This window comes from Scardinius erythrophthalmus (genome assembly GCF_964197995.2).
Source record: "Scardinius erythrophthalmus genome assembly, chromosome: 10".
In the NCBI taxonomy this organism is placed as follows: Eukaryota; Metazoa; Chordata; class Actinopteri; order Cypriniformes; family Leuciscidae; genus Scardinius; species Scardinius erythrophthalmus.
The window spans coordinates 36006782-36018934 of NC_138230.1; the positions used below are offsets into that span (position 1 = coordinate 36006782).

Consider the following 12153-nt stretch of genomic DNA (forward strand, 5'->3'; position numbering starts at 1 on the left):
TTTGTCTATTCATTTTATTGTTTTGTCATTAGGAAAAAAGCACACAGTAAGGGGGCCTTGACAGCGTGCAGCATCATATCCTGTGTGTGTACAAAGCTGATAGGCCAGAATAATCACACTGGGCAGCTTAAAGCCTTTACACGCTCAAAGCATTTCTCACCGTGGCACGTTGATGTGCCGTAAGCAATCGTTTAGTCCATTTAACTATGTTCATGTAAAATGCATTGTTTTACAACTTGGCCGAGCTTTGGCTTTCGTTAAAATGCAGAAAATCAAACTGTATATGTCAATTCATTGAAAAGCAGCTGCATTGTTGCATTAGATGCTGATATTATACTTTTAGTTTTACATACTGCATTATTAAATAGGTAAGTAAATGATGCTTATAGCAAATAATACTTAAGGGGGAAAACTTCTGAAGCATTTTAGACCCCTCACACTAGTCAGGGTCAGTATAGCTTAAGTGGCTGGATACAAAGAGCTTTGAGTATACAAAAAGAGAGCCATGATCATCTGAATATTACTTTCAGATTACACCTGAAAAAAAGAAGTGAAAAATAATATGTACAGTTTGGTAAGCTTGACAAGTCACATTTCTACACAATGAACCATTATTGCGAGAAACACTTTTTGATTTCCATGATGGTGAAAATGGATCTTCTCATTCAACTGCCAAGTTTGGTTCTACCTGAGTTTGTGTATCTATCAGGGGTGTATATGTCCCATCTTGTCCTTTAACTATTGCATATGACAACTAAGAGACTGTTCAGCTCCTAAAATTCACACAGACTCCTAACTGGGTTCAGTGCGCCCCTTCTGTCAAATTAAACACCTGTCCTGCAGGTTTCTCTAGACTGCTTGCTCGAGATAATACCAGGTGAAACTGCTGTATATGAGAAATGAAAGAAAACAGTTTTAGCGTGATAAGAAAGTTACTAGTTTGCACCTTATGCATCTTTCCCTTTCGCAGGAAGCGTTAAGACGGTCTTGGAATGCACAATATACTATATAGAGTAAATATTGCCGTTACTACAAGCGTGATTACTGTAGATACATAGAGTGGCCTCCCTACCACTAGAGGCACCAGAGAATTGAGTGTGTCAGGCTTGGCTGGAAACAGCCACGTCAAGCCACTTTGGAACAAAAGTATGACTCGGCTCATCGCTTAATCGTCATCGATGGCCTCTCTTTTCGATTCATCCAGTTTCCGCTCCATGAGTTGAGAGGCCGGGCTTGGAAGAGACACCACTTCCACAGGAGGTAGCATGGCACCTTCTGGCTCAATGTCTTTTCTCTGGGAGAGATCCTCCTGGAAACAAACCCGTCACATTCAAACAAACAATCCTGACCACAAAAGCAGTCCGAATAGTGCATTTACAACAACCTGCTCAGAGAAACGCTGACTCATGACTTGATCTCCAAACTCCTGAGCCTCAACCTCTTCACTGTTGGAGTGGCAGCTGGGGCTCGGCACCTCTATCCCATGGCTCTCGAGTATGGCAGCCTCTGAGTGAAACAGAGAGAAAGCGTTTAGTATAAAGAGATAACGATGACAGTTTAAAAATCCTGCAAAGGCTTTCCTGTCAAGAAAAATAAAGAATGTCTCAAACTGAAATGAATGCTTCCAATAAAAACAACAAAAAAAAAAACATGTAATTGCCTGTCTACAAGTCACGGGATTATACACTAAGATTTTTTTTGCAATAAATTCATTAAAAGTCACAGTAAAAACATGTATAATGTTACAAAAGATTTCTACTTCAAATAAATGCTGCTCTTCTAAACTTTCTATTCAAAGAATCCTGAAAAAATGCATCATGGTTTCCACAAAAATATAAAGCAGCACAACTGATTGGAAATGTTTCTTGAACAACAAATCTGCATATTAGAATGATTGTTGAAGCTTCATGTGACACTGAAGGCTGGAGTGATGATGATGCTGAAAATTCAGCTTTGCCATCATAGGAATAAAATGCATTTAAAATGTAATCAAATGTAAAAGATATTTTTAAATTGTAACAATGCTTTACTGTTTTTACTATATTGCTTGTTTGTTATGCATTTTAACCTTGGTTTTTCAAAAAACATTAAAAATTGAATTGAAAACTTTTGAACGGTACTTCATAATCACACAAGTAGACAGCCCACAGACAGGCACTATGTGATTTTGTTACTGAAATATTCGTTTTGGAGGCTTAATGTGTGAAATATTCCACATGGAGTACTGGAGGAAAAAAACTAAAACTTTAGGGATCCTAGATAAACTTCTGATTTTTGTGTTTCACTCAAATCAGCGAGTGTCAGGCTATGATTGTTACAGTCTCACCTATGTTGGCACGTCTCTTCATCTCCTTTCTCCGATTGGCAAACCAGTTGTACACTTTGAGCGCAGTGACTCGTTCAAATTCTGACAGTTTGCATCCTGAAACAACATTTATGCAAGAAATTCATCATTTAAAGTAAATTGGCATTCAGTGAGGCAGGGGTACATTTGCAACAAATATGGCATGGCTATGATATGACTGGTCTGGTTCTGAGGCGGCTTAGATACTGATTGCAATCACTTACCAGGTTTTTGAATGACAGCATTACAGGCATTGGCAATTTCCTCTCTTTTGGCCTCATCAGGATACTGATTCTCTATAAAGAAACTATGAGAACAAACACAGTGAATCAGAACAAGACTTGGAAACCAACCAACAGGAAACAGTTTTGTTTGACAATACTTTGCACGTCAACAAGAAGTGACTTCACCCAACATCGCTTAGAGCACCTTTAACTGCAGCATGTATTTGTCTTTGTGAGTTTTATCTTAAAGGAGCCATGCATATGTTCTTTTACAGATGTCACCCTGAGAAACTATTACAATCCAAATGGTGCCAAAGACAGTAATGCTCTGTCATTTACCTCTCCATGATTGACTGGCACTCTTTTCTCCAGGTGAAGCGACTACCTCTGCGCAGTCTAAAAGGCCCAACCGCTGCCCTGTCTGCGGGGCTTGCAGCCAACCTCCAGTCGGGCTCCTCTTTAACCAGTGAACGCATGGACAATGTGGTGCCTGTTATGAACATTATTGCACACAAACCAAAATAACAGTAGAATATGAATTCACTGCACATGTAGCTAAAAACAAACTAAAGGGATGGTTCACCAGAAAATACAAATTGTGTCATTTACTAACCCTAAAGTTGTTCCAAACCAGCATGACTGTCTTCCTTCCTTAGAACACAAAAGGAGATATTTATAGAAGGATGTCCACACTGCTCTTTTCAATGCAATGAAAGTGAATCGTAGCCATAGCTGTTCCTGGTCCCCATCCATTTTCATTGCATTACATTTTCTGTTAAATTTCTCAGTTTGTGTTCCACACAAGAAAGAAAATCCTAAAGGTTTAGAATGACACCCAGGTGTTATTTTTGATGAACTATCCCTTTAAGTCTAAATAGCCATTCTAAAAGACTTTAAAGCATAGTAAGTTTTCTAGGGTTAATCAACAAAAAAATCATCATTATATAATAATTATTTCAGAAAATGATTTATGTAGTGTTTAAAGAATCGCATTTTAGTGCAAAACTATTGGTACTGTAACTCTCAACTTGCACTCAAAAAAGTTCTGCTTAGAATACATCACATATGGTCAGGTCTGGCCACAAAAGTTTAAATATTTTAATGCACTCAGAGTTCAAATAGGATCCAAAAATTGCATATAATCAAAACTCTACGCAGCTCACATACTACTCTCCATTGGAAATGAATGACTTCTGGTGTAATGTTTGTTGGAGATAGTGAAAAGGTGATTTAAGACTCAAAGAGAACAAATATTAATTTCCCAAACCATTTGTAATTAAGTAAACTTAAGCAGTGTTTCCCTGCTGCGTGGACGTTACCTGACTGGGCTTGGTGAGCAGAGTACCAGGGGAGGAGGTGCATCAGCAGTTCTCTCTGCCTATTCCAGGGAGTGTCAGTCCTGCTCCTGGGGACCTGAGCATGCTGGTTTTCACTCCATCTGATTCCTTTAACCCATTTGGGCAATCAGAAAACTGTGTTAACTAGGGCCCCTTCGAGAGGCCGAAAACTTGCAATTAATGGTGATGACCGTAAACAAATATTAACATAGCGTTCAATGAAAATCCTTGTAGATCGTTAAAGTAAGTAAAACTTAATTGTAGATAGCAGCGTTAATAGACATTCAACGTGATTAGGTTCTTGGAGCCATGCTCAATTCTCTAGCGCCGCAGAGAATGTAAAAGCGTCATGCTCAGGGCTTTGTTAGTAGGGTCAGGTGTTAGTTGCACTTCAGTGCAAAGAGGACATGAAAACCAGCATTTGACAAACCCAGGATCAGGACTGAGAGCTACAGAAGAGGGTCAAACCTGGGAGATGAAGAGCAGAAGTGGTCCTGGAGGGCGTCACATTACTTAATTAGCTCCTTCAAGCATCAACATGTTTTCTGTATTATAAATGCGAGATGATGCGAGTGTTGGCGGTGTTACAGCCAAAAAGGCTTTAAAGCTAATTTCTGATTGCAACCTACACTTCTTGGATGTGCCAAGAACAGCATTAACCTAAGCGCATAACTGATGGGAAATGACACCAGTTGATTTCATTTCAATTCGGTGCGACGACATAGCATGTCCTCAATACAATAACACTTCAATAACACTGAATTTTCAAATGTAAAGCCTTCAAGGACCGTGCAAACTATATAGGGAAGATATGGCAGAATGGCAAGTGAAGACCCAAAAAAAAAAAAAAAAAAAAAAAAAAACTGAACATAAGCCAGCCCCAAGCCTAAAATTCAGGCCACGCCCTTGTTTTTGGAAAGTCGTCTCCCTGATGAGGAAGCACAGCTCACCTGGGCTGTTACGCTCCAGCAGGTACCAGCGATAGAACGCCCTGCGTTTGGAGTCGCTCATCTCAAGCCCCTGCTGCAGAAGCCACTGGGAGATGTAGCTCTGACTGATACCTGCAGAAGATCACACAGTCATACAAAAGGAAATGACAGGAAAAGACCAGAATAAAACCAAAGATGCCAGACTAAAAAAAAATTAAAAGTGATATTACAGAAAGGTAACACTTTAATATACACTCACCTAAAGGATTATTAGGAACACCATACTAATACTGTGTTTGACCCCCTTTCGCCTTCAGAACTGCCTTAATTCTACGTGGCATTGATTCAACAAGGTGCTGAAAGCATTCTTTAGAAATGTTGGCCCATATCGATAGGATAGCATCTTGCAGTTGATGGAGATTTGTGGGATGCACATCCAGGGCACGAAGCTCCCGTTCCACCACATCCCAAAGATGCTCTATTGGGTTGAGATCTGGTGAATGTGGGGGCCATTTTAGTACAGTGAACTCATTGTCATGTTCAAGAAACAATTTTGAAATGATTCGAGCTTTGTGACATGGTGCATTATCCTGCTGGAAGTAGCCATCAGAGGATGGGTACATGGTGGTCATAAAGGGATGGACATGGTCAGAAACAATGCTCAGGTAGGCCGTGGCATTTAAACGATGCCCAATTAGCACTAAGGGGCCTAAAGTGTGCCAAGAAAACATCCCCCACACCATTACACCACCACCACCAGCCTGCACTGTGGTAACAAGGCATGATGGATCCATGTTCTCATTCTGTTTACGCCAAATTCTGACTCTACCATCTGAATGTCTCAGCAGAAATCAAGACTCATCAGACCAGGCAACATTTTTCCAGTCTTCAACTGTCCAATTTTGGTGAGCTTGTGCAAATTGTAGCCTCTTTTTCCTATTTGTAGTGGTGATGAGTGGTACCCGGTGGGGTCTTCTGCTGTTGTAGCCCATCCGCCTCAAGGTTGTGCGTGTTGTGGCTTCACAAATGCTTTGCTGCATACCTCGGTTGTAACGAGTGGTTATTTCAGTCAAAGTTTCTCTTCTATCAGCTTGAATCAGTCGGCCCATTCTCCTCTGACCTCTAGCATCAACAAGGCATTTTCGCCCACAGGACTGCCGCATACTGGATGTTTTTCCCTTTTCACACCATTCTTTGTAAACCCTAGAAATGGTTGTGCGTGAAAATCCCAGTAACTAAGCAGATTGTGAAATACTCAGACCGGCCCGTCTGGCACCAACAACCATGCCACGCTCAAAATTGCTTAAATCACCTTTCTTTCCCATTCTGACATTCAGTTTGGAGTTCAGGAGATTGTCTTGACCAGGACCACACCCCTAAATGCATTGAAGCAACTGCCATGTGATTGGTTGATTAGATAATTGCATTAATGAGAAATTGAACAGGTGTTCCTAATAATCCTTTAGGTGAGTGTAAGTTTCCAATAGTTAACGTAAGTCAATACATTAACTATGAGCAATTTATTTGTTACAGTATTTATTCATCTATTTTAATGGTAGTTAATAAAAACACAACTCATGTTAGCTCAGGTCCGTTACATAATATTAACAAATACAACTTTTGAAATTAATAATGTATTAGTATAATGTTGAAATTAACATACAATGATTTTAATAAATTCTTTAGAATATTTTTTCATTGTTAGATTATCTTAACTAATGTAGTTAACATAATGAACAAATGGAATCTTGCTGCAACAGGTTTCCAAAAACTGACAAAAGCAAAATAACAAAACAAAAAAAATTAAAACTGAAAATATAAAAGCTAATTCAAAATACTAATAAAAACTATAATAGTACATAAATATTACTAAAATGGTGTGGTTTTATCTAAATATGTAGGCTCTAGCCATTTTTAAAATATTGTTGAAGTAAAATTAAATAAAATTCCTGCATGTGATTGATGTAATATTGACTTCCAACTAACTTTAATTTCAAACAAACACACTATTATGAGTAAAAAAGCATATGTCCTCAAAAAAATCTGATTATTGATAGTAAAAGCATTTGTACTCTGTGTAACTTATAATATCCAGTGTTGATCTTTCACTGTATAGTATAATCTGTGTAAAGTAATGGGAAACGTATTAACTAAGGGATGAAAATGCAAACTGAACTTGCAATCAGTTGCTTCCACAGACTAAAGCAAGTTTGTTGTGCAGTCATGTTCGATATCCATCTTCTCTATGCGCATGTTTCATCAGCTCTGACCTCTTTGCAGCAAGATATTATCAGTTTCACATGCTTGCTGATTTTTTTCCTCCATGTCAATGTTTTGGTTGGCCTAGATTTTCCCTGTCTGACATTCTTGATGTGCAAGTAAATAAAAACATTACTAATATATTTCTCCTGTTCAGCACAGGAAATAATTCATACTTTGTGAATGTACAGTAAATTAATATAGGTTAAATGGTTTTAGTAAAAAAATACTTTGTTACCCATTCTCTGATGGTTTTGCATAATTAGAAAATGAACATGTACCCTATTTTATCCATTGCGAGACTGAAAGCATTCAGAGTACCTGTGACTTGTCCAACAATTGCCTGTGAGATCCTTCTGTTATTGAGAAAAGCCTTTATCTCTTCTTTCACAAGGTTACTGTCTCTCCTACAGTCCAAACAAAGACAAGCATAACATTGACAAAGTCAAAACATTAGGTTTTAATTTTCATTAAGCATTAAAATCTTTTAAAGTCAGCTGCTTTAAAAGATTTTATAAAACGTGGGGTTTTGCATTATATATATGTTTAAATGGGGAAAATATTATGTGGCAGACCCAAAGCAGTTACAAAAAAAGCTACAAAAAGTATCCATCTGAACCAACTGTCCACCTGACCTGATTCAGAAAGGGCTCTTGTTCTAGGAAAATTACACTGTTGCTCAGGGACGTTCACTGTCATTATCAACTGTTATATTAATCTCTTCCTCTCAGTAGACCTGAGAAGAGAATCCCACAGAAGCAGCTAATATATTGCTCTCATAAAAAAAATACCTCATGTATTCCTCCACCTTCTCCTCCAGATCCCAGTCTTCTTCTGCCAAGTCGTAACTAAACGACCTCTGAACTCCGCTGGGTGGGTACAGGGGTGGAGGCGAGGCATCGTAGCTGTTGCTGGGTGATAATGCAGCATCTATGACAGGGGTCTGTGTGGTGGCTGAGGTAAGAGAGGAGGAGGAAGAGGAGGAGGACGAGGGGGCAGCGGGGGTTGCGGAGGTAGGGGCGCTGGGTGGGGCCGAGTGATTGTTGCAGCATGGGGCTCGATGGTCTGGATCAAGCCTCTCTAAAGACTCAAGGGCTTGAATGATCTGAGGTTTGGTCATCCCTGACAGCCTTAAACGCTGGAGCAAGTCGATCTGTTCAATGGTATAGCGCGGCTCCACATCACAACACTCCATCCTGACATCTGCGGGAGAAGAAAAGACAAAAAAAAAAAAAAAGCTAATTATGTTGTTTTGATTTTATATTAAACATCAGATGAGAAGTGTGTAGTTTCTGCACCACTAATGTCACCACAACAACAAAAATAGCAGAACAGTGGGGTTCTGGGAGTAAGAATTGATTGATTTCTTATGATAAGTAGTAGTAGTTTATTTCAGGAATACATGGCCTCTCGGCCCATAGTTCCAACGTTACAATAGCATGACAGATGCTCTTTTTTTCATTCCATGATATATGTACAATGCTAATCTCCATGCATGTTTTGACTCACAAACCTGTGACACATCAACACAGACATCACCAACAAGTATGAGATCACTCAGATATTTCTTACGCAGATCCATTTACAAAGAACAGTCATACAAAAAATGCTTCTCATCTTCAATCGCAGAGATATTAGTTAGTTTACAATAACTACAAATTCTTTCTGTCATTGGTGTATTACTCCATCTACTCGTTTCAATAGCCAAACAGTGTCCAGAGCATCTGAATAACAACAAAGATCGTAACTGTATGTTATATACAGATGCAATGTAGCTCTCCTGTACAACCATTGATTTGCATTGTGAATATATATTCAACTTCTTATTATCTAAGACTGATGTGTACCATGCATTCTGTGCTCTTTCTCTAAATCATTGGTTCAGAATAGATGTAAATATTCTTGTATCACCTACACTTTGGGCCTCCCAAGCACTAGAGAAACCATTGAGATACAATAGAACTCGAATGCAGGTAACCCATGTTTTTCTACCTACTTCATCCAACTGAAAGAGCATATTATAACATTTTCTTGGATACCGGTAATTAGGCATGGACACTAATTTTATCCAATGCATTATGCATCTTTTTATATAGGTAGTGGATAATGCAAATCTACCCAGGTCGCCCAAAACAGCTACATTGCTCACACTCGAACTGATACATAAGAGTCTCTTACAGAAGGACAACTGAACATTCTCAATACATTCCACAGGCTCAAAGCCCCATATCTCAGATCCATAATATAAGATAGGTGCAACCATATGGTCGAACAAGTACAGCGCTTGGTTACAGCTACATTTCTGCTTACGAACAAACCTTAATAAAGAAAGCATTGCATTCTTTCCTTGGTTTGCTAAATGTTGTCTGGTTTTCCACCATGACAATTTTGGTGTAAACCACATACCCAGGTATTTATAAGCATTGACCACTTCAATCTGTTCCCCGGCAAAATACCATTTTTCGTTCTTATTTAAAACGCCCCCTCTTCTGAAAACCATAACTTTAGTTTTACCCAAATTCACTCTGTTACAGAATATTTCGAGCTGTTCAATTTCCTTCTGCAATCCACCAATTGTATCTGACACATTGGCCATATCATCAGCATACAACAAGGTCTGCACTTCTGTGATATTTTCAATCTGTATACCTTTACCCTTACAGCTTTTCTTTATCATAGTTAGATATTCGTTTGGGAAAAGAATAAACAAAAGAGGACTCACCATACAGCCCTGTTGTACACCAATGGTACATCCAAAATACTCAGTTAAACCATCAATTCCTTTCACACATGATTTAAGTTTAGAATACATAGATTTCAGTACACCAAAAACTTTTCCACCAATACCATTCCTAATGAGTGTAAAATACAAGAGATTATGCTGGACACTATATTATGAAAACTTATAAACCTTTAAAGACAGAGTTACTGTGAACTACAAAGTTGTTAAATCAATGGTGTGTAATAATGTTGAAGCCAACAGCTCGCTTTATTTGAACTTTTCTTATAAAAAGAATCGCATTTAATAGCAGAATACCTAGTGAACATCTACATTACCCATGAATGATTCTGCAGAGAAATCTCCACCAATCAAAGAATTGAGACAAGCAAATTGTGCCGCCCACTCTCATGAAGCACTGCAAATGTAAGTCAATTTCCCAACACTCTTAAACAACTAAAATATTTTAATGTTTGCATTAATATTTCCTTCACTAAAGCTGTTACACAGTCTTGTACTTTGATTTGAAAAATTTATTTAAAACTTTGAAAAAAGTATTTAAAAATTGGACAAAAATTTCTGAAAAAAAAAAAAAGTTTTTGGAATTTGTTTTTAAAAGTTCACAATCACCTCATAGCTGGTTTGGTTAAGTGGCTTATGAGTCTTAAAATAAGACTTTTTAAAAATCCCTATGGGGAAAAATGTATAAGAAAAATACTTTGGAAACCAAAGCCACCGAAATGTGGGTGGGCACTATAGAACAGCAAAAATCTGCTATTGGTCAGGAAAACAGATGTCCCTCCCCTAAACTCATGCCATTGGTTGAGCCAGTGTTGTTGTGTCAGGTTGGTTGGAATGCTCAAACAAACAGAGCGCATTATGAATGGAGAAGGGGCTTGTGGTCTTTTTTTGCACAGGAAAAAAGAAGAAAAAGAGCATAATAATATGGATTTATTTTTTTTTACTTCAAGTTTAGTATGTTGAACTATGTTCCTTACACTTTGAAACTATGTATTGTAAAAGCACTACACAAATAAAATTTTAATTGAACTGAATAACACAAAGCTATTCCATAAGACTTGGAATACATCACACAAGCTTTAATTATACTTGTATGGTACTTTTTTCTCATTTTGGAGCCTGATAGCCCCAGTCCCCATTAACTTTCATTATATAATATATAGTGAGCAGGATTCTTTAAAAATGCACTTTTCACAGAATAAACAGTCAAAGGTGTGAAATAACATGAAGGGTGAATAAATAAAGACACCTTTTTTATATTCTATTTTTATATTTATATTGGTGAATTCCAAAAGGTACACTGGACACATCTAGTTATTCTTCTATATTTTACATCACTGCCAATCTCAAATATCTTTCTTATCTATTTATCTTTGTACTTTACAATTCTTTAACTACCTTGCAGTTGCAAACACTGACATTCCTTCAGGAAATGCAAATCTAGCTTGATTATCTTCATTTAAAAAAATGCTTCACATCATATTCTTTGCCCTACCTGATATTTGAGGTGATAATCGGCCCGTTGGGAGCGGTTCTGCGCGTGGAGCCACAGCAGGAAGGCACCACTGTCGCATGGTCGAGGAGTCACCCGCAGGGGACAAGGGGGGCTGTCAAAACATCACAATAACTACTAACAGCCAGTCAGCATGTGTCGGTTATTCATGCTAGAGTAACGATACAAACAACTCGACTACGTCTGCTTTAATAAAGACCTTCAATAACAGATAAAGCACGTTTGTAATCATGATTTTATTTTGTGTCAGGCTCGCGCTAACTGGCTAGCCCCAGCGGGCACGCGCTGCTGTGCAACTGCATACAAAAATGAATTATCTTCGCCTTTGTTTTCACACTTGCAGCTGAACCCACTGACTTTGGCACGGTTTTTACTTCTGGCAGACAACGCGTAAAAGTCGTGCACTTCTACAAACAAATGCGCTGCTTTAGTTTTTGTAACGGATTAGCGTCTCACAATATCACTTATGAGTGCGGGTATGAGATGCCTTCATAGTAGCACAGCTTTGATGCACAGAGCGCTAAAGTAACTGTAATGCCGCTAGCATGAAAAGCTATAGCCTATGCCTATCACGCAGTTATCCGCCTTACCTCCCCGCGCTACCGTCAAACTGCAGCCGGAGTTGAGCTGGTGCCGCTGGAGAGCGGTCGGTGCACACCCTGGGTGTAATCCTGGCCCTCCCGTGCGCTCACTTGCACTCCGAGGAGCTTCAACTAGCTAATGAAGGTGATCCGAGGAGGGTCACATTGTCCTGGGATGCCGCAGCATAATATTACTGGATATATGGAAGTCAACAATTGACCTCTC

General features: G+C 38.7%; 1 protein-coding gene across 2 annotated transcripts; it reads right to left on the minus strand.

Moving 5' to 3' along the window:
* Positions 1-12153, minus strand: LOC308697813 (homeobox-containing protein 1). Of its 2 annotated transcripts, XM_081377403.1 has the most exons (11): positions 11937-12129; positions 11329-11440; positions 7885-8296; positions 7415-7500; positions 4856-4966; positions 3888-4013; positions 2908-3058; positions 2569-2651; positions 2327-2422; positions 1385-1506; positions 1-1309 (listed from the first exon to the last, which is right to left on the minus strand). In XM_081377403.1, the coding sequence occupies exons 2-11, from the start codon at positions 11405-11407 to the stop codon at positions 1166-1168; spliced, it is 1410 nt and encodes a 469-aa protein (XP_081233529.1). In that variant the 5' UTR covers positions 11408-11440; positions 11937-12129; the 3' UTR covers positions 1-1165. The 2 variants fall into 2 exon arrangements, with proteins under 2 accessions (XP_081233529.1, XP_081233530.1); XM_081377404.1 differs by lacking the exon at positions 3888-4013 and having other exon boundaries at positions 11937-12153.

What these genes read in the sequence shown, in the direction of transcription:
- LOC308697813 (XM_081377403.1), bottom strand. Translation starts at nt 11,407, where the DNA reads ATGCGACAGTGGTGCCTTCCTGCTGTGGCTCCACGCGCAGAACCGCTC. An exon ending in TGCTCACCAAGCCCAGTCAG is followed by an intron (nt 3,059 to 3,887) that starts GTAACGTCCACG and finishes TGTTCATAACAG; the next exon opens with GCACCACATTGTCCATGCGT. An exon ending in TGCCAGTCAATCATGGAGAG is followed by an intron (nt 2,652 to 2,907) that starts GTAAATGACAGA and finishes TTGTTCTCATAG; the next exon opens with TTTCTTTATAGAGAATCAGT.